Source organism: Amborella trichopoda, chromosome 5 (assembly GCF_054954075.1).
Source record: "Amborella trichopoda isolate Santa Cruz 75 chromosome 5, AtrichopodaSantaCruz75HAP2 v2.0, whole genome shotgun sequence".
Taxonomy (NCBI): domain Eukaryota; kingdom Viridiplantae; phylum Streptophyta; class Magnoliopsida; order Amborellales; family Amborellaceae; genus Amborella; species Amborella trichopoda.
The window spans coordinates 5,925,269-5,947,789 of record NC_142340.1 but is presented as its reverse complement, the minus strand read 5'-3'; the positions used below and the strand labels follow the sequence as shown (position 1 = coordinate 5,947,789).

At 32.3% G+C, this 22,521-nt stretch overlaps 1 protein-coding gene across 44 annotated transcripts in view; it reads left to right on the top strand.

Moving 5' to 3' along the window:
- The first annotated feature begins 9,969 nt into the window (after positions 1-9,969).
- Positions 9,970-22,521, top strand: part of LOC18443514 (LRR receptor-like serine/threonine-protein kinase IOS1) — a 36,781-nt gene continuing 24,229 nt past the window's right edge. For 9 of the 44 annotated variants that reach the window (XR_016055756.1, XM_088867167.1, XM_088867164.1 and 6 more), the window contains exons 1-3: positions 10,045-10,293; positions 18,510-18,578; positions 21,241-21,358. Coding sequence is in view for 41 of the 44 variants with exons in the window: in XM_088867167.1 (XP_088723293.1) it covers positions 21,271-21,358 (88 nt within the window). In the remaining 3 variants the exon portion in view is untranslated. Of the gene's footprint in view, positions 10,294-10,515; positions 10,823-11,870; positions 11,910-18,509; positions 18,579-21,240; positions 21,363-22,521 lie in introns of those variants that run through there. The other 35 variants (XR_016055757.1, XM_088867173.1, XM_088867172.1 and 32 more) reach the window with 10 other exon arrangements.

The window sequence follows — 22,521 nt, the reverse complement described above, 5'->3', positions numbered from 1 at the left end:
ACCAACTCTTTGGCTAGATGTCGCATGAGTTAGCTAATTAAAAAAATAACTTAGTGACAATAAGATAGGTGACAACCTGTTTAGCTATTCATGTGTAGCAATCTATGCGTAAATTTGAGGTGTGAGTATAATTTATCTTTGGTTTAAGGTAGTCATAATTAATTTTGACTATTGGACGTAAAATTGGATGGCTACATTTATTCCATTAACCCAATTCAAACTTAAAAAAAAAAAAATTCGAATTTTGGGATAGTTACAAGTAATTGTAGCCTCCATGTATTAAAAGTAAGGGTGCAGTTTCGGATGCATCCATAGCTGTAGAAGTAAGGTGCACCTTCAAATTTTATCATGGTATATAATTTTGATGTAAAATATTTTTAAGATTATCTCAAAATCTATTTTTATATCTAATTACAAAATTTTAAATTTAAAAAATGGTTAAAATCAAGTCCATCTATAAACATATGAAAATCTTGAAAATGGACGGTGTAGATAATATGTTGTAAAATACACTATTTTTGAGACTTAAAATCTTTTTATTTTTCATGGTCATTCATCTCAATGTCAAGATGATCAATCAAAGGGCTTTTCAACATTAAAACTACAGTTTTCGATGGATTTTTGAGGTGCATCCGTAGTTCTACATTATAAGGTTGCATCCTTATATAAACTTTTTCCTATACAATCTCTAATTTAAATAAAACAAATGGAACCAAAAAAGAAGAGGTCAAATAAAATAGAGTGCCATGAAATTATTCATTGGAAAAGACATGATATGTTCGGATTCGAATTTAAAAAACAGGGCTAAATAAACATCTGTCTTTGCGTGGTTTTATATTATGTAGGGAAGGATGATCAATTGTTTTTATTTTCAATATAGAATGGAGAATTTCAGTTCACAATGTTAGTGATCAACTAATAAACAAAGATTATTACCTTGTTATTTTCGTTTCTGTTCAAAAGAAGAAATATTCAATCACAAAATTGACATAAATAACATAATAACGGTAACTTTAAAACTTTTTATGAAAGTCATGCTCCGAAACTCGGGCAAGTCCATTTGGAGCCGACTACTGAGGTAAAACTCGGGTTAATCAAAAACAAAAATTTATAAAATTATATCAAAAGGTAGAATCAAATATAAGTATTTAATATGTAAGTTGGGTGTTTTTGTCGATGATTTGTGAGTTTTTCTCGTCATATGCCCCATTTTTGTATTTTTCTCTTTTTTTTTTGGATTCTTTTAACATGTCTCCAATTGTAAATCAATCTTTGTAATATATATTTTTCACATTTGGAATTTTATTTTTTTTTGTTCATTTTTATTTATTTTTATTTTTTTTATTTTAATGATTCTTTTTTTTAGGGCTTTTTGGCCATATATACTACCTGCATGAGTCAATTAGGACACACCCAAGTAACCACCCTCGGGCCAAAACATTGATGGAAGTTTTTATTAAAAAACAAAAATTACGTAATATAATGATCTTTTGGCGGGATTGTATACAATGCTACCATTTACTTTTGGTACAGGGAGGTCTCAATTACTTACAACCATCGCATGTGAAATCTGCTAGCTTGGGTGTGTCACAAAGTTCGAGAAAAATTCTTTTGAACTTTGAGTTTGGTCAATGAAATAAATATAGCCACTGAATTTCACATCCAAAGGTCAAGAATAATTGTGACCACCTTATACAAAGGGTAAATAGTATCATTATATGGGTTTCCTATTTTGGCTTATTCAGAAAACCTTTGTCTTTAAAGGAGAATTTTGATAACCTAATTGGAGTGTTTTGTGGTGAGACAAACTGTGTCGCCACAATAACTTGATTATTTTTTTCTTTAAACACATCAATTTGATTTGTTTGCCCTTTAAAGTATGAAAGTGATCTGATCTGGATTTGAACATAGTTCATAAAGTGAGTTTAAACCCTCTAAGAAAGTCTACCACGTCGTCCATGCATTTAATTGTTATGTAATTACTTTTTGGAAAATTATTTCATGCTGTCTGTACATATGTGGTCCAAAAAGTTTAAAGCATCCATCTTAAAGATAGATGCAAGTCGGTGTTCCATCTTAAAAATAATGAAAATTAACGGTCCAAATGTTTTCTGGCTAGAACTATTATTTTTAATTATAAAAAATTATTTATTTTTTTATATTCATGATCTCCATGTTAGAGATTATTTGTTCTTAAAAATGAAGTCCTAAAATTCACCTCAAAAATAGATTTATTAAAAGGCTCACATTTTTTCGTATGCGGGCTTGATCGGATAGAAACCGGATCCTGACTTTTTAGCTTATTTATCAATGCTTTTTAAAAAAAGAAAATTGATGAGCAATTGAAGTTCTCCTCATTCTTCAGGTTGAATAAACTAAAAGTTTACGAACATATTGCCAAATAAATAAATAAAAATAGAGCAAAATCTTTGGTTGAAAATAATGGATCTGGTCGAACCATTTTCTTTTTTCTTCTCTCATGTTTATCGAGAAGCAAACTCGCTAGCTGACTCTTTGGTTAAGGGAGGTGTTTCGTTGCCTTCACTTTAGATCTCCTCTGATGTAATCTCTTTTACTTAGTCATCAATAAAAGTTTTGAACATTTGTCAAAAAAAAATAAAAAGAGCAAAATCTATCATATTTCTCTCTTTCACAATGATTAGAATATGTACTCTTCTATCTAACTTCTAAAAGAAAAAAATAAAACACATACTCTTCTTAGTGAGAAAGAAAATACTCAAATCCAATTTTACAGCATGTATAAACAAGTTCTAAATCCAATTATGTCCATTCCGAGTGCCAACAAGTCTTATGAAATTTAGAACTTTAATAAGGAGTTTTAAATTTTATTTTCTTAGTAAATTTTCATAGTCGTGCATATTCCTAAATATTTTGTAATTTTATATGATATATAATTATTAATTATTTACATTTAATTATTTTAAAAATGTATCACCCCATATTTTGTTTGGGAACACTATATAACTGGTACCACGCACATATGAAGCAAACTACCATTCTCAATCATCCTATCTAAGTGGACAGCTTGAAAGCTTTAGTGAAAATATCAAACACAATATTATTATTATTATTTGTGTAAGTTATTTTGACATGAAATTTACTACATACCTACTCCTTAAAAGGGGCAACTAAAAGAATAATTTATAATAAAGTAAAATGACCTAAATGTCCTTGAAAGAAAAGGAGCATTTTGGCCTATTTGTTTATCAAAACGATTCCTATATTATGGGAAGGAGCCCAATATGCTTTTATAAGTAGATGCCGCCTCGTGTATCTAACACTTCATATCCCAACTAACTCATTTCAACAAAGGTTTCAAAAATTAAATTAGTTCGGGGACTTGGATCACCCATCTAGATTTTCGAAGGTTTCAAAAATTAGATCGGCGACCTGGATCATCCATCTAGATTTTCGATTTGATTTAATGGAACGGCAATTTGAAAAAATTAAAGCAAAAATAAAAAAATTAAGTCGGGCCAGTTATGTCATGTTATCTAATAAAACCGGCTAAATCTATAAGAGAACCGGCCAAAACTGGTTGGTTCAACAAATCTAATACCAAATTCCTCGTAACTGAGGCAAACAGTTATTCTTTTGCTAAGAGTTCTTCTTTGAATGATGATAGCAATAAAATGTGGTATGGCACTTTACTTATTTATAACAGGCAGAAAGCTGAATGGACAAAATCTACCCCAAATAAAAAACAAAATTACAAAACATGGCATAGGTCTCAAATCCCTTGCACTTTTGCAACTCAATGAGTGTATACTGGACTATCCAATGCATATAGACACGCACATTAGACAGGTGAGAGAGGGAGGGAAGGGGTGTGGGGGGAATTTGCAAGCTCACAAGAAATTAAGAAATGTGGCGTTTTAGCTGTGGGATTGTATTAATATAAGACTATTTACTTTTAATACAAAAAAGTCAAATTAACCGCTACCATCGAAGAAAAACAATAATTTGGGGTCTCAATAAATGCTTTTTAGACTTTGAGCCAGGTGAAGTACATAACTTCCTAATTTCCCATCTAATAGTCTAGAGCAGTGTTTTAAAAAATGCCGAGTCCGGTTCGACTCGGAAATCGCAAAAAGGGGATTGTATCGGCTAAAAAATCGGAAATCGTCAGGTTCTAGAGAGAACCGTGCGAAATCGGCGAGTCCGTGAAGAACAGGGGTTGCACAGTGTTCTTCACGGGATTCTTTGAAATTTTTCATTTTTTGATCATTTTTCTTGTTTTTTTGGCATGTGATCTAATTTGCAGGCTGTAAACAGCTTTTTCAAAGATTAAATGGTTGAAAAATTTGGTGTTTTTGGATCACGAAACTTGCTTTTTTAGGGTTTCCGCCTTTTCTGAAAGTTTCATGCCAAATAGGGCATGAATCTTTCAAAATTTGTAGGCATTTTGATCGTAAAGCTGTGAATCAAAACTTTTTGTTACTAATTTGTGATAATCGTTGAGAAAAACAGAGTTTTTTGGAGATTGAAGGCTTCGGTTCACAAAATCAGGTAAGAAGTTTGGGTTTTTTTTTTTTCTGCCATTTGATTTATTTCACGGCATATTTTGAACATAATGAGTTCAATAATTAGGGTTTTTAATCTTTTTTGTGTCTAGTATGATTTAAAATTTTCAATTTTACGTAATCTGGTTAATTACAGCATAAAATTTGAGATGAACACTGAGATGTCTGCGGAACCAAAATTCCGCTGTTTTTTTTTTTTTTTTTTCCGCCTTTTGATTTTGTTTTCATGATATATAAGAAATAATGTGTTAAAAATTTAGGGTTTTGATTCCTTATATTGTTGTTTATCAGAAAACATACTCAATTGGATGTAATTTATTCACTTAGAGGTGGATTTTTGAGTTAAAATCGCTTATGTAAAATGGCTCTGTGAAGAACGGAATTTTTTTTTTTTTTTTTTTTTTTTTATCCGTGATCGAATGTTTTGTAATACTTGATCGAGTTTTTTAAGTATATGGAACCTACATTTTAAGACTTTTAGACTTTGGGTGTTTTTCGTGTTCCTTGCTGGACCGCGTAAGTTGACCGATGTCTCTTTGCATTCCATGCATAAGGCCCATCTCTACCTACATTTTAAGACTTTTAGACTTTGGGTGTTTTTCGTGTTCCTTGCTGGACCGCGTAAGTTGACCGATGTCTCTTTGCATTCCATGCATAAGGCCCACCTCTCTCTCTCTCTCTCTCTCTCTCTCTCTCTCTCTCTCTCTCTCTCTCTCTCTCTGCATTCCATGCATAAGGCCCATCACAAGGTGGATGTCAATTTTTTTTGGTGTGATTGCTACTAGGTTGAGGAGGTTACCTCTTTGGATTCTTGAGTTTTAAAACTACAGGATAAAGATTTATCCGGGAGAGTAAAATAGACGAAATTGACCCACAATAGTATATAATCTTGGCACTTTTTAGATAGGACCCGGTTTCTATGCGGCCAAGCCCGCATATGTAGAAATGTGGACATCTTTATAAATTTATTTTGGAGATGGATTTTAAGACTTAATTTTTAAGGACATGTAATCTCTAAAATAGAGATCATGAATTAAAAAAAAAATTAATTGTGACCATCTTGTACCAAAACTAAACAGTCTCTTTATATACTTTCCCAAAAGTTTACATGAGACATCAACCTATGCTATAAAAAAGGATGTGGTTTATATAAGGTCTGAAATATAAATTAATCAAAATAAGGTGCACCTCTAAATCTTGCTAAAAGATGCAGTTCGGGTGCAATAAGTACATACAATGGCCTAAAAATCTATTAAAATATCCAATTATAGAATTTATAGCACCAAGAAAGGTTAAATAGAAAAATCTATAAATGCTCAAAATTTTTGAAAATAGACAATCTAGATAATATGTTACGTGCTGCACTATTTTTATGACTTCTTGTAGCCAAGATGATCAATTGTGAGGTTTTTCAACATCCAATCAACATTTTTGGGTGGATTCTTGAGGTGCACCTTAATTTTATTGTATGAGGCTAGCATCTTATATAAACTTTTTCTTACTATAAAGGCATATAGTACAAAGACATCATATACTATGACACTATTTGTCTTTGTTACAGCGAGGTCGCAATTATTATTAGTCATTATATATCAAATTGGAATTGGAGTTGTCAAGGAGTTCAAGATTTTATTTATATTTGAACTTTGAGTCTAGTCAGTGATACTCTTACAACCATCAAATTTAAAAATATGATAGACATGAAGGATTGTGACATTCTTGTACTAAAAATAAAGTCTCTTTGTATATTTTTTCTATCATAAAAGCAAGTTGCACCTCAAAAACCACCTAAATATGTTGTTTTGACAATAGTAAATCATATAATTGTTCACATACTCTTGAAGATATACGTGTGGATATATAAAAGAAAGAATATCAAGTAAGATAATGGAGCACCGCAATTGTGCTAAACATAATTTGCAAAATCTTTAGGTGTGAGACTTATCTAGTCATTTAGTTGAGCTCTAATCCTTTTTGCCACCCATTGGGTTTGTGCCATTGGCTGATAAGCCTATCCATTAGTTCTTCACAAGTGTGCCTATTCATCGATTTTCTCACCCTAAAGTTTTCGTGGATCTGACCATTGAGCATTGCACATGCCAGCTACAGCTTTCTCCATCACATAATGCAATAACCCGTTTTTTATCATTTTTTAAATACTTCATAACAAAATTTTGATATATAACATAGTCAACTAAGTAATCACATAGTTTTTTGATAGTATCGAAATCTTGTCCCACAAGTAAGTCTACTTGCGAGTGTATTGATTTGTGTGGGCTCTCTAAGGGTGTCGTTATCATCATGTTGGATCTTTAGCTCATGCTCGGATACTGACTCGTACTCTACAAACTTCATTATTAGTAATGGGGATACTCGCTAGTTCATTTGGGCAGCTCTGAGAAGATATATCAAGCAGTCAATATGTATCGAAGCACATGTAATTCAATATATGGGAAACATATGTACATAGTTGAAATAGTACTGGGCATTAAATATAAGTCCATATTTTTCAGAATCGCATTCAATATAAGTCCATATTTTTCAGAATCTTACGCCTTGGTTGTAGTGGTTCAATATGAATTAAGCCAAAAGCAATAAAATCCATCATTAAAGACCTTTTTTCTGCTAAACATATTCTTTGTTGATGGAGCAGCACCTAGCTCAATCTATTGATGCGGTTCTATTAGTGGATTCACGACGCATAAGTAAATATTAAAAGCCACTTGTGGGCTCGTTTGGATCCTAGGTAAACAAAATCATACTTTGGATAATAACATGGTTATGTAAATCCTGATTATGCCAAAACCTAGTTATTGATAAATGACCATTTTGATAGCTTGTAGATATTACCCCGGTTATACAAAATCTCCCATTTGGGTCATCTATTTGCGTAACTTGGGTTTACACTATTTAGGACATATTTGGTAAGCATGATATATTTTCTTGCAAAATATTTTTATGTGAAAATTACGTTACACATATTCAGTATGCAACAATACAAATAAAAACATTTCCCATTATAAAAATTTTATCAAAATTTTATAGAGAGAAACTATGCCAAATTTTAAAGAAAAAAACTACTTAAAATTTTTTAGAGAGATAAACTCAATATTTTAAGAGAGAAAATTGTCTTAAACTTTAACTTTTGATATAGTTCCTCTTTAAATATTTTGAGATAATTTCTCTCTCCAAAAATTTGAGATTTTATATGGTTAAAAAATTTTCTATCTAAAAATTTTGAGATAGTTTCTATCCCAAAATATAAATAAACAAAACTGCGGGCCGGTGAATGGACCTGGGCGTAATATTCGATAAATCGATGTACACGGTGAGGCTTGATACAAGGGTTCTAATCCAAGTCAATAACAGGAGTCAAGTCAAAAGTGAATTTCGTGACGACTCAAGTGAATAATAGGATCAAAATCACGCCAGCTGTTCATATATTGCCCATCTAAGTCAATAATATGGTCAAAGTCAAGCTTCTTTCTTTTTCTTTTTTTTATTTTTATTTATTTTTATTATGTACGTCAACAATATTGGCATCTTGCATGTTTTGTTTTTCATTCCTAGGAAGGCTATTTTATTAAAATAGAGGGAATATAGAGGAAATTTTTTATAAGGTGCCCACCCTCATATTATCTAAGGCCCTATTAATTTTTATGGGAAGAAATAGTCCTAGTATTGGAAGCTTTATGATGATTTATAAATTTATGTTCAATCTTAATTACAAAATTTAAACTTTTGAAAGTGCAAATTAAGTAGGCCTATAAATACTTGGTAATCTTGAAAGTGTACATATAATTTCTTACAAGATGCACTATTTTTAAGATTTACTTTTTTTTTTTTCCTTGTATTGAATCATCTAGATATCAAATGATGGATCATAAGCTTTTACAACTTCATAGCACTCTTTTCTACTAGATTTTTCAGGCGCACCTTACTTCTATAGTAAAAAGTTGCAGCCTTATGTAAACTTTTTTTTTTTTGATAAAAAAAAAAATTTGTATAAGGTGTCAACCTTATACTACTAAAATAAATTGCCGTTTGAGCCAATTTAGACCCGACTAATTCCCACCTAAGAGGGGCAACAATGACAAGATCCTATAGGCAAGAAAGAGAGAGAGAGAGAGAGCAATGTCATTATTGCGATTTTCTTTCTTAAGGTGGGCAGTTCTTGCTCTATAAGACTCGTGGCAATGACTCCAAGTCATGATGCGTACCTCTCCGGAGGATCCAAGATTTGTATCCAAAATTTGGATTTGGATCCAAAACTTATATCTAAATAATAATTCAGATTGGATCTGGGTACAGGTCAATCCAATCTAGTCCGATTTTTAAAAGGATACAGTTTCTATACTGCCAGCCCGCATAATATAGAAATACGGGCTTGGTAATAATTATATTTTTTAAATATAATGTGATTCTAATTTTTAGACAATATATAATCTTTAGCAAGGAGATCATGAATATGAAGAGAAAAAAAAAATCAAAACTAAAAATGATAATTATATTAAGAAATTATTTGGACCGTTAGTTGTACTTATTTTTAGATGGACCACCTATTTGCATCTATCTTTAAAATGGATGATTTATACCTCTTGAACGTATATTGTAGAAATGCGGTCCGGCCCGCATGAAACAATTTTCTTTTTTAAAATATATATATATCTATATATAAGTATATATTTTTTAATTTATATATAATATATATAAATTTTTTAAACTTTTAGAAGACCTGATCTAGATCTCATGTATAGTTTTCTTATTTGAATCATATCCAAATTCCATGTATGATTTTTGGATTTGGATCTAGATCCACATATTTTAGATCCAAGTGGATCAGGATCCAAATTCGGATCCCATGTATATTTTCAAATCCAAATCCCGATTCATAAAATTCTCACCCCTACCTATATGATTTTTTTTTTTTTTTTGACAAGAGTATAATTATTTTATTAATGAAAACGAAAAAATACATATACAATGTGGAAAGAGAAAAAAAGAAACGAATAAAAGGAAGAGAATCAGATAAATAAGTTCATTGAAATCAGAATCTCATCCATCTCTATTCGTCTGTTTGCAAGACCATCAACCATCGAATTTGCCTCTCGGTACGCATGCTGGAAAGTTACCGTGAGTTGGTTGGACATGTCTGCAGTGTCAATCAATTTGCATCTTAAACATCAAGGTGATCTAGACTCTCTCTTATACCAATTGATTATATTCAAAGAATCACCCTCAATAATACATGAGACATTCCTAAAATGTTAAAGTATTCTACGCATACTTTGGAGAGCCATACTTTGGAGAGCCGCTTCAATCTCTGCCGAGTTTGCCAAATCTCTTCCACATGGTCCCCATGCGAGTGTCTAAACACCCCTCCAAAACCAGCTTGTCGAAGTGAACTTCTATCAAAATTTAATTTAATAGGCTCATACGGAGGTGAAAGCTACCCGAACACTCTCTCTCTCCACAAATATGCATTAAAGTCTCTCTCTATGCAAAGACCCTAGACGACATATAAGCTAGCTGTGGCCACCCATCCTTTATCTCTCTGTCCCAATCACTTCTCTCTCTCTCTTCATTGATTCTTGTGGAAAAATGGGTTTTGTTTGAAGAATGAAATACTTTGGTTCGGGAAGAACTAACTTCATGGAATGGCTAAGAGTTGATGACCATATGTGTTAATGGTTTTGAATATATATTCTTCAATGGCCAATTTGTGAATCAGAGCTCTAAGAAACTCCTGGTATTTCACTAGAGACCTTTTTCTCTCAACATTAAATTTATTGTATTGTTGATGTTTTTGTAGTCGATCTCAAATAATTGTATAAAGCTGGGATGATGATCATGTATGTTATATAGATTATTCTATTTCATTTTTCTCGCTTATTTGTACATAAATATTGATTTTCATCCCCATCCATCCCTCTTTGTGTGTATATGTAAAGTGTAGCTTTTTTTATTTTTTGATTAAGTTTTTTCTATATTGACTGCCTAACCCCCTTCCCCATTTCCTTCACTTCTTTCTTTTTCTTTTCTCTTTGTCGGTGCTTAAAAAACAAGGGATTTGGTTCGGGACTCGCCCGAGTTACCTAGAATCCATAGATTTGGGACTTTACTGTCAAGTGGCTGGTTCATTGTCATGTGAACCGGCCAGTTTTAATGTTGGATTCAGCTGACCACAAATCTTGAAGAACTTGCTGAGTCCGACGGTTTCCTTCTCATATGCCGAAAAAAACAGTCTATTATCTTTCATTTTCGGAGCTCATTTGAAGGTATTTAAGCCCCAGTTTGTGTCCTAGGTGATTATGCTGGCTCTTCAAGATTCATAAGCCTATTTGAGACTGTCCAACTGAATTTTCAATCGAAACCTTCTCGGCATTCTTCAGATCTCTATGTTTTAAAGCCTGACCAGAAAATTCTAGGGCTTTCCATTTTTTTTTAGTTTTGGGGTCGATCTTAATGATTATTTGCCTTTCACAGGGTTGGAGTTCTGCATATTTTGACTTTTTGTTGCTCCTATTTGATTTTTTTCAATCTAAATATTCAATTTCAACTTTTTTTATATCAAAATAATCCAGTTAAGCATCAATTTCGGTCTTATCTTTAGCTAGATCAAGTTGTTGTCTGCTAATTAATACCTATATCATTCTTCTTTTCTTCCATCATGACTTCTTTTGCCTTTTTCCTCTCCTTTTTTTTTATAACTTTTTAATGCCCTTTAAGCAAGACTCGTTGAGAAGAGTCGGGTTTGCATCGCCTCATTGTTGAGTCCAATGATTTAAAAATCGGCGAGTCGAAACGGACTCGCCCGGTTCAACTAGAGAATCGGCATAGCCAGTGTTTTAAAAAATGCCGAGTCGAAACGGACTCACTCAGTTCGACTTGGGAATCGACACAGTCCATGCCGGTTCTGGTATTTTACACGGAATCGCCCGATTTCATAGAGAACCGGGCGATTCTGTATAGTGAATCGCCAATTCATCATACCGAATCGGCGAGTCTCGTGAAGAACACGGGCTGTACAGTGTTCTTCACGGGTTTCTTCAAATTTTGCCTTATTTTTATCATTTTTCTTCTTTTTTTGCCATGTGATCGAATATTCAGGCATTATGCAGCTTTTTTCAGGTTTTTCATGCATTAAATGGTGGAAAAATTTCAAATATTTGGATCATAAAAGTTGCGGGTCTTAGGGTTTCTGCTTTTCATTTTGTTTCATGTCAAATAGGCCATGAATCTGATAAAAGTTTGAGGCATATTGATTGTAAATGTGTTCACTAGAAATTTCTGTTATGAATTTGTGATTATCTTTGAGAAAAACAGATTAATTTGGAGATTGAAGCCATGGGTTCACGAAACCAGGTAAGAACTCTGCGTTTTTTTTTTTTTTTCCGCCATTTGATCAATTTCAATCCATATTTTGAAAATAATCAGTTAAATTTATAGGGTTTTAAATCTTTATCGTGTCTTTTACCATTTACCATATTCAATTTTATTTAATTTACTCAATTACAGCCTGAGGTTTAGAAGAACACAATGATGTCTGTGAAAAAAAAAATTATGTTGTTTTTTCTTTTTTTTCCGCCTTTCGATCTATTGTTCACGATAGATTTCTAGGGTTTTGAATCGTTATAGTCTTGTTTATAACCAAATGTATTCAATTTGATCTGATTTATTCAATTTGAGCTTCATTTTTTAGATTCAATCACTGTTGTCTGTAAAGAACTGAGTTTTTCTTTTTTTTTGCTCAATTTAATCGATTTGATTTGATTTATTGATGATAATATATTCATAATTTAGGGTTTTGATTCCTTATAGTGTTGTTTATCAAAATATGTACTCAATTGGATGTAATTTATTCGTTTGGAGGTGGATTTTTGAGTTGAAATGGCCAATGTAATGTGGCTCTGTGAAAAACAGATTTTTTTTTTTTTGTAATCCATGATAGAATTTTTTGAAAATTTGTGATTTTCTGAAAAGATGTGAAAATTGTGACAAGGTTTTGATTATCATGAGGTATTAAACCATAATTTTAATTTTTATTGTTTGAGTTTGCTGTACCTTTTTTTTTTTTTTTTTTTATCTATGATCGAATTTTTTGAAAAATGATGATTTTCCTAAAAGATGTGAAAATCGTGACAAGGTTTTGATTATCATGAGGTATTAAACCATATTTTTAATTTTTATTGTTAAAGTTTTTGTTGAAAAAATTGTATGTTGATAGATTATTTATGCAAAAAAATGCATGTTGCTATATTTTTAATGCAAAACTGTATTTTTTTAATTTGTTGTTAATGCATTTTTGAGTTGGAATGAATGATGCTAGGTGGCTCTGTGAAGAATTGTTTTTTTTTTTAAGTACATGATCGATTTTTTTTGAAAAATCGTGATTTTCCGAAAAGATGTGAAAATGGTGACCAGGTTTTGATGATCATGAGGTATTAAACCATATTTTTAATTTTTATTGTTAAAATTTTTGTTGAAAAAATTTCATGTTGATAGAATATTTATGCAAAAACATACATGTTATTATATTTCTAATGCAAAACTGTATTATATTTTTAATGTAGTTTTGCATTAAAAATGTATTTTCAATTTTTAAAATTTTGAACGCAAAAAACACATGTTGTTAAATTGTACTATCGTGAAGAATTAAAGTGAATATCATTGTAAAAAAATCGTGGCATGTATGACAATTATATTATCTTGTCAAACGAATTCAATCAATAGTATCAGCGTGACCAAGAAGAAAAACGACGTCGTTTGTTATTTTATTTTTAGATTGTATGTTACTAATTGTATGCTTTATTGTAGTCCATGTATGTTGATATACTTATTCCATGATAATTCTATGTTTATCCTTTTGTGTGATGTAAATTAAATGGTAAATAGTAGTTCATGCAGGGAAAGAACATATCAATATTTGCATATTCATGCAAAGAAATGAAAATTCTTAATGGAGTGCCCTCATTTCTTATTGAATTCTTAAAAAACAATATTTGTAATGAATTTTAATAATTTTTTCGGATTTTTTTGAAGCTTTAATCTGACTGATTCCCGATTCGGATCGTCAATTCGTCGATCCAGATCAGTTTTTGAGGTGCCCGATCGGGGTCACCGATCAGCCTTTTTAAACCATTGGGCACAGCCGGTGCCGATTCCAGCACAAAACCGGGAACTGCCCGGTTCTAGGGGAGAACCATCGGTTCCCACCCGGTTTTGTCTGATTCCCTCCCGGTTCTAACAGTTCCCTCCCCATTCTAGCCGGATCCCTCTCGGTTCTAGCCTCAAAAGAGCCTTCATACGTGTGTACGCGTCACGCGTGCGACACACACTACTCCCACACGTGTGTACGTGTGACCATCCCAGTTCTAGCCTCAAAAGAGCTTTCACACGTATGTACACGTCACACGTATGTACGCGTCACACGTGCCATACGTGCGACACGCACATGCACGCGTGCACGTGTTCTATCCGGTTTCCTCCCAGTTCTAGCAGTTCCCTCCCCATTCTAGCCGGTTCCTTCCCGATTCTAGCCTCAAAAGGGCCTTCACACGTGTGTACGCGTCACGCGCACGCACCAGTCCCATACGTGTGTACGTGTGACACGTGCCACACACACCACTCCCACACATGTGTAGTGACACGTGCCACACAACTCTCAAATGTGCCACACAACTCCCACACGTGCCACATGCACATGCACGCGTGCACCGATTCTAGCCTCAAAAACACCTTTACAAGTGTCATACGTGTGACACGTACACGCACGCGTGCACGTGTGCATCGCGATTCTAGCCTCAAAAACACCTTCACACGTGTGTACGCTTCACCCGTGTGGCACACACCACTCCCACATGTGCCACATGTGCGACACGCATATGCACGCGTGCATGTGCACATATGCCCTAGTGTTTTCACACTTGTGTTTAATAGGCAATTTTAAATACATATACTAAGGAGGTATGATGGTTATCATTAATGTTATTTGTTTTGACATCTCAAGTTCGAATCCTCCCTTGAGCCATATAATAGTTTATCCCTTCTTGAGCAAATTTTTGTTCCCCCTTGGGCATATAATAAATTAAAGTGTTATTTCTAAAATTTGTACGTATTTTATTAATTTTTACATTGATAACCAAATCTTTTATTTTATTTATTAATTTTTACATTATAAATCATGTAATGTATTATTTTTCTTACAGTTGTCAATAATATATTTTAAATTAGATAATATTATAAAATATTTTTAATTTGTTATTATTTATCTAATAAAATAATTATAAAATATAAATTAATAATTATAATTTCAGTATATAATACTATAATTAGTTAAGTTATAATAATTTTGGATTATAGTTAGTTAGGCTGTAATAATTTGGTTTTTTTTAGCATATTAGGGTTTTTTGCCAAAACGAGATTTTAATAGTCATTCTTTCATTGATTTAGTCTACTCTTTATTATAGTCCATGTATAATTATATATTTTATCCATGATAATTCTATGATTTTTCTTTTATGTGATGCAAATTTAATACTTAAGTTTATACAGGGAAAGAGCATCTCAATATTCACAAATTGATGAAAAAAATGAAAGTTAATAATGTAGTACCCTCATTTCTTATTGGATTCCTAAAAAACAATATTTATAATAAATTTTAATAAATTTTTCGGATTTTTTTGAAGCTTTAATCCGACCCATTCAGCCGATTCCCAATCCGGATCGCCAATTCATCGATTCGGATTGGTTTTTGAGATGGCTGATCCGGGTCATCGATCCGCTTTTTAAATCATTGGTTGAGTCTAAAATATGTCCAGCTTCAACACAGTGCTCTCTTTTATGGTCTTGCTAAAATGGCTTTGAACTTGCGTTAGGGGATGCACTTCTATTAAACATCCATTACAATATGGATGTTAGAAAATGTTAGCCCAACCATAATTTAAAATTATTGGTGTTATAATTGTATAAAAATATATTTTTTTTTCTCAGATTCTTGCTTCTTGAGATTTTCCACTTTCACTAAAATTTTGAAGAGAGATTATTGCCAAAAAAAAAAGAGAAAAAAGAAAAAATTTTGAAGAGAGATTATTGCCAAAAAAAAAAAGAGAAAAAAGAAAAATTTGAAGACAAGATCCATCTCTAAAATAGACTTTTTTTAGGGGTAGCAACGGGACGGATCCCGACCCAAAAATTAGAATACATATGAAGTTAACTATATTTAAATAAATTTTATATATTGAGACCCAAAAAATATTATCAGGCCCAGACCTGAATAGTGCTCAGGTCGAAGATTTAGACCCGGACCCGACCTACCAAGTCCAATTTATGAACCCATACCCAGACCTGGATCAGGTCTACCCCATGGGTCCCAGGTCGGGTCCGTGTCCATTGCGACCCCTGGATTCTTTTAAAGAAGATGTATTTAAATAGATGGGTAGGCCGACACATATAAATCTTGTCCATTAAATAGAGGAGTTCTTTAGAGTATAAGGTCCCTTTTCTATTGAAAATCTGATTATGCATAAACGTGTTGGGGGTTGATGCTTCAACTTACCGTCCCACCCTTAATTCCCACTTTAGAATTTCTAATTCTTACTTTAGGAAAAGAGCCCGGGCTTAATTGGTTAGCGCCTGACGATTTCTAATGCTACGTCCTAAGCTCAATTCCTATGAAGAGGAAGGACTCTCTCCCCACTTACTCACCCAAAAAAAATTAGGACACGGGCTAGGGTCGTAGTGATAGCTTCCCCATACCTAATCACCACATTGTGGTTTCCATTCCTACCACTAACAGTAACCCACTTACACTTTCAAAAATCTAACTTCTAATCTATTTAAAAAAACAGGTAAGGGCTTATCTTACCCACTGAATTACCCCAAAAATAAAAAAAAGTGGGCACAAGTTTGTCACGTTGTCTAGAATATTACAATAACATGCTCAAGTTCTCTTAAAGGATGAAATTTCTTTGAGGCCTAGGCTTTATGAAACAAAATAAATCCTCATGCTAAAATCTCGTTTGAAAAACACTTTTGGCAATAGAAATCTCCATGATGGCTCTAAAAATGATTTTTAACGCCAAAATAAAATTTGAAACTAAAAAAAAATGATATAGATCTTGTTGATCATTAAACACTTATTTTTTGAATGAAATAGATAGTCTAAGATTATTTGTTACAAGATACACTATTTTTAGAGCTTCACTTTTTATTTTTATTTTTACAAACATAATGTTCAAGCTAAGATTATCGAAGTAAAAAAAATTTGATGCTTGAATTGCAATTTTTGACCTATCTTACCCACTGAATTACCCAAAAAATAAAAAACAGTGGGCACAGGTTTGTCATCTAGTCTAGAATATTACAATAACATGCTCAAGTTCTCATAAAGGATGAAGTTTCTATGAGGCCTAGACTTTATGAAACAAAATAAATCCTCATGCTAAAATCTCGTTTGAAAAACACTTTCGTTAATAGAAATCTCCATGGTGGCTCTAAAATTGATTTTCTACACCAAAATAAAATTTAAAACTAAAAAAAATGATATAGATCTTGTTGACATTAGACACCTATTTTTTGAGTGAAATAGATAGTCTAAGATTATTTGTTACAAGAGTTACAAGATACACTACTTTTAGAGCTTGAATTTTACTTTTATTTTCACGAACATAATGTTCAAACTGAGATGATTGCTGTAAAAAAAATTTGATGCTTGAATTGCAATTTTTGATGCTTTATGTGGTGAGGCTTTACTTATTTTGATAGGGCTGCAGCCCTATCAAACCATTTTCCATTCATAAAACATATGTATGGTCAATACCATAGTTAGCAAGTCAGGGAATAACAATATATCGACGAACCAAAACATCGGTAACAATCAGTTTTATTTTAGAAAGTCCGAGGACAAAATCAAGTCAAAAGTACTTATAGAATTGTGAATATTTCGAATTTGGCTTAAAAAAATGGAGTGAAATAATCGGATATGAAAAGATGGCATTACATAGAATAATGATTTGCAGTTCTTTTATAGATACATTAAGTCATTGAACAATAATTTTATGGCCTTACCTAGTGTTGTTAGCATAATACTTGACAATTTATTATCTAAACTTTCAATAAATCCAACAACAATAATTATTCTATTGTTGTAATACAAAACACATCTTATATTTATTAGAAGCATAAAATGAAACAGGAATAATATTAAATATATAGAACTACATTAGTAAATAACAAGAATTGTAAACCATGGTATAGATTATTGTTTGAAAAATAAAAAAAACAAAATAGACCCTCAGTAAAGGATTGCAGTTAACTAAAACTAAAAACAAAGACCCTAATATGTAAAATAGTGGTCCATCCAAAATACTGTATTGTATACACCAAAGAAATGAAAAGACAAAAAATAAAAATATAAAATCATTTTACTATGCATAAAGAAAGCAACAAAATGCTTAAGCAACTTCAAATCTCATGCTGAATTTTCATCCGCCTAAATCTTTAGTATCATCGAATTTCTATCTTGCTCCTTATAAGGATACTCTAGGCTTAAAGAATTATTTTTTTTTGTTCGTTGGTAAACTTTTCTTCTAACTCTACATATTATTTTGATATATATGATTGTTTTGATCAGTGTTTAAATGATCAGCCTATTTTTGCAAAATCGGCCAACTGACTCGGGATCGGTCACTGGCCGATCCCAATCTGGCCCAATTCCAACGGTCATGTATGCAAGAAATTTTTTCAGTGCACTAATCGGCCGACTAAGACTAATCGGTATGAATCGGCACTAATCGGCGATTTGTTCTAAAAATCGACCGATAAGTGTGCTGCCACAATGCAGAGTCTACAAAGCTGTCCTTATTATATTTTTTATATATTTCTCCTGTTTTTTTTCCCCTATCCTTCTATTTCTCTACTTAAAATTTTATATATTATTACAATTTTTTCATGTGCTAACTGCAGGGTTTGCTGCTTTGGGCAAATCGACTCATACGCACCAAAGTTAGTTAGGCACGACAAGGGGCCAAGCCCGTAAGTCCCTCAATTCGGGAGGATATAAAATTTATTCACTGTTCATCTGATTTGATCTTCAATCTAATACCGACATCACCAACCCCCCTAGAGGCACATAGATATACATATAGACACTGATTTGAGAGAGAGAGAGAGAGAGAGAGAGAGAGATATGGAAATTTATTAAAATTGTCACAAAGAGTCGAACAATTTTCGAATTCACCTATATTTTTAAAGGAAAATGTTTACATAAGGTTGCAACCTTAAAATTTAGAATTAAATATGCACCTCAAAAATCCGCCAAAAAATGTTGTTTTTATGTTGAAAAACCCTCTAATTGATCATCTCGACATCGAGAAGTATTAATATGAAAAAAAAAAACGAGATTTTACGTTCCAGAATGGTGCATCTTGCAGCACACTTCTAGATTGTCTATTTTCAAGATTTTCATGTGCTTATATATCTACTTACATTTTTGGAGTTTAAAATTTTATAATTAGAAATGAAATTAGATTTTCAGATAATCCTGAGAATATTTTACACCAAAATTACAAGTTATGATAAAATTTGGAGGTGCGTCTTGATTGGATTGTTTAAGGTTGCAACCTTATACAGACCACACCCATTTTTTATTAAATTCCAAAATACCAAAAAAAAAAAAAATGTACTTCAGATGAAATATTATCCTATTTTATAATATTATATCATATTATATTTTATATTTTATATTTATTTTATTAATATAATTTATATATTTATTTTAGTAATGTAATTTATTTTATTAATGTAATTTATATTATATAATATATATTGATTACATATTATATATAATATGCAATATTAATATATTTTAATTATATATTGATCACTGAAACAGTATTGCTTCAGGTTCCTAATCATGTTCTCCGAAACCCAATTATGCCTATAATATTTATTTTTTTCCTTTTTTTATGTGATATAAAATAACAATACATGTAAATTTTAAATATTTTTTACAATTTTTTGGGATTTTTTACCAAAATTGTATTTTTCAAAAAATTTGGGGCACTAATTAGCCGATCTAGTCGGAATCGGTCGGACTAATCGGATCGGGCAAAGACCAACTAATCCACCCAATCTGTTGTTTTGAGTACTAGTTCTGATATCTTATTTTTTGGAAAATATATTGCTTGCATTTATTCGTACACTTTTTTAAACGAAACTTATTAATAAAAATTTTCAATTTTTTTTTTTTTAAATTAAGTTTTTTAATTTAGTCCCATTGTTAATACACTTATCTTTCAACTAAAATTTAATAATATTAAGTTAATGGAGAAATAAAGTTATAAGGGAGAAGTTTGTAAAAAGATAAAATACGGATTTATATCAGTCCCATTAAAAAACTGTAAGTTTTAAAAAATCTTTCGAAAAACTAGGAATTCTTAACAAATTTAAAAAACTCGGACATTTTTTGAAAAAATGGTGTTTTAAATGGAGTATCAATACACGCCTAAAGTCACATAATTAACCAAAGGAGCTCAGTGCTTCGTTTTTACCATGGAGATTACCTAGATAAGTTGATCTTTACGAGGAAATTTATTAAGGCACACAAAAAATTTTAACATCTCAAGTGTTTTTTTATACAATTTCAAAATGAGCTTTGTTGTTTTTATAGAATTTCCAATTCTTGTCAAAAGATACGTAATCACAAGTTAGAACATTTGAAATTTTAGGTTTGTTTTGGTAAATATTTAAAATATTAAATAGTTGATGGTTTAGGTATAGTTTGGTAAATTTTGATACGAAATTTCTAAGGAAATGTTTACAATTAAACCGTTTATCTATTATACAAGAAAGTTACAATCATCGTTGACCATTATATTTCAAATCAAGTAGTTGAGGATTTATTACTGTTTGGGCACAAAGTCAATAATAAAATATATATCGAATATTGTGATGCACTTTCATCTATTGGCTAAAAATGATTGTGTGCTCCTTGTATCACATTTGGTTCATGAACAATTTCAAACAAAGATAAAAAGAAGACCAGTTTTAACTCTTAAAATATTGGATTTGATGAACATTCAATGGATCTTTTTGGAGGGTAAATTGAATTGGAGCATTCTTTGAGCTCCAAAATAATTTTTTCGTTTAATTTTTTCTTTAAATTGATCTTAGATAGTAACATGGGACCTAGCGGGAATTGGAATTTAGAACGTCACATTTTGGCACAAACCACCTCTGCCTCAAGCCCATTCCAGACCAATTACATCTTTTTCCCTTAATTTTAAAATGATAAATATCAATTAATTATTTTTTAAAGCTGAATATTATCAGGGATTGTCTATAAAAAGACCATTTATCTGTTGTATATAGAGGTCACAATCATTCTTATCACTTAAATTTCAAAGTGGGTAGTTGCAAGAGTGTCATTAAATAAACATAAAGTTCCAAAAAAATTTCTCAGACTTTGTGACTCACCTTAAGCTATCCAAGTTGATATTTAATAAGTATGACTGATGGTGACCTTTATATATAAAAGATAAAATGTGTCTTTGTAAGCAATTCTATTTTAATATCTAGTGATGACTAGCAAAAATGACTAAATACCATTTATGCCTGAAAGCCACGTCCATATTTTGTAAGATATCATTATTTATGTGCAATCCATTCTTGGCTCATTATATATTGGTAAAACTAGGTTCTTGAAAAGGACGATACCTTTAGAAAAATGGTGGTGAGCAGGGGAGCAACTTTATCTTTACAAATCATGGGAGTACTATGTTTTATAGTCACAGTTCATGGGCAAGGCCAAGGAGGTATGTATGTATTCAAACTACACAGCTATTTGTATATGGGGAAGTTCGTTTTAGGGAAAATATCTCTATACTTTGTATTTTTAAGTTTTATATCTTAATAAATTCAAGGTTTCGAAACATATCTTGGGTCACAGAAATTCTAAGTTTTATATCTTCTATCCCCTTGCGCTAACTTTTATCCCTTTTAAACCTTTTTTCTTTACCTCAAACAAATATAAAAAGACATCATTTCTAAACTCTATCTTTTCTCTCTTTTCACATGATTTTCTCCTAAATCTCTCTCTATGACTTTCCCCAAACCCCTTCTCTCTCTCTATTTCCCCATTTTCTCTTTCTCTCCCTCGTGTCTCTCACTATCTCTCTCCCCCATGTTTCTCCAAATCCCTCTCTCGCTCTCCTTGTGCCCCCACCCCATCTCTCTCTCTTCGTGTTTCCCAACCTCTCTCTCTCTATCCATTACTCAATACCTTGGTGATAGGCTTAACTTATGACAAACCTTTTGAGGACATTGCTGCAACCTTAAACAATGTGCGTTAATAATTGGTAGAGAGAAGGGTCGGGACAATCACATAAAGAGAGGTTGGTTGGGGAAACACAAGGAGAGAGAGGGGTTGGGAAAGAGAGAGAGAGAGAGATAGAGGTTGGTTGGCAAACACATGGAGAGAAAAGGGTTGGGAAACACGGGGGGAGAGAGAGAGAGAGAGAGAGGTTATTTGGGAAACATGGAGAGAGAGCGAGGTTGGTTGGAAAACACAGGGAGAGATAGAGAGGGGTTAGGAAACACACAGAGAGAGAGAGAGAAAGGTTATTTGGGAAACATGGAGAGAGAGAGAGAGAGGTTGGTTGGGAAACACAGGGAGAGATAGAGAGGGGTTAGAAAACAGAGAGAGAGATAGAGATTGGTTGGGAAACACATGGACAAAAAAGGGTTGGGAAACCCGGAGAGAGAGAGAGAGAGAGAGAGAGAGGTTATTTGGAAAACATGGAGAGAGAGAGGTTGGTTGTGAAACACAGAGAGAGATAAAGAGGGGTTGGTGTGAGATAGAGGGATTTGGGGAAACACAGGATAGAAAGAGCAAGAGACCTGGAGAGAGAAAGTGGGAGAAAATGGAGAGAGAGAGAGAGAGAAGGGATTTGGGAGAATCTCAAGGAAGAGAGAGAAA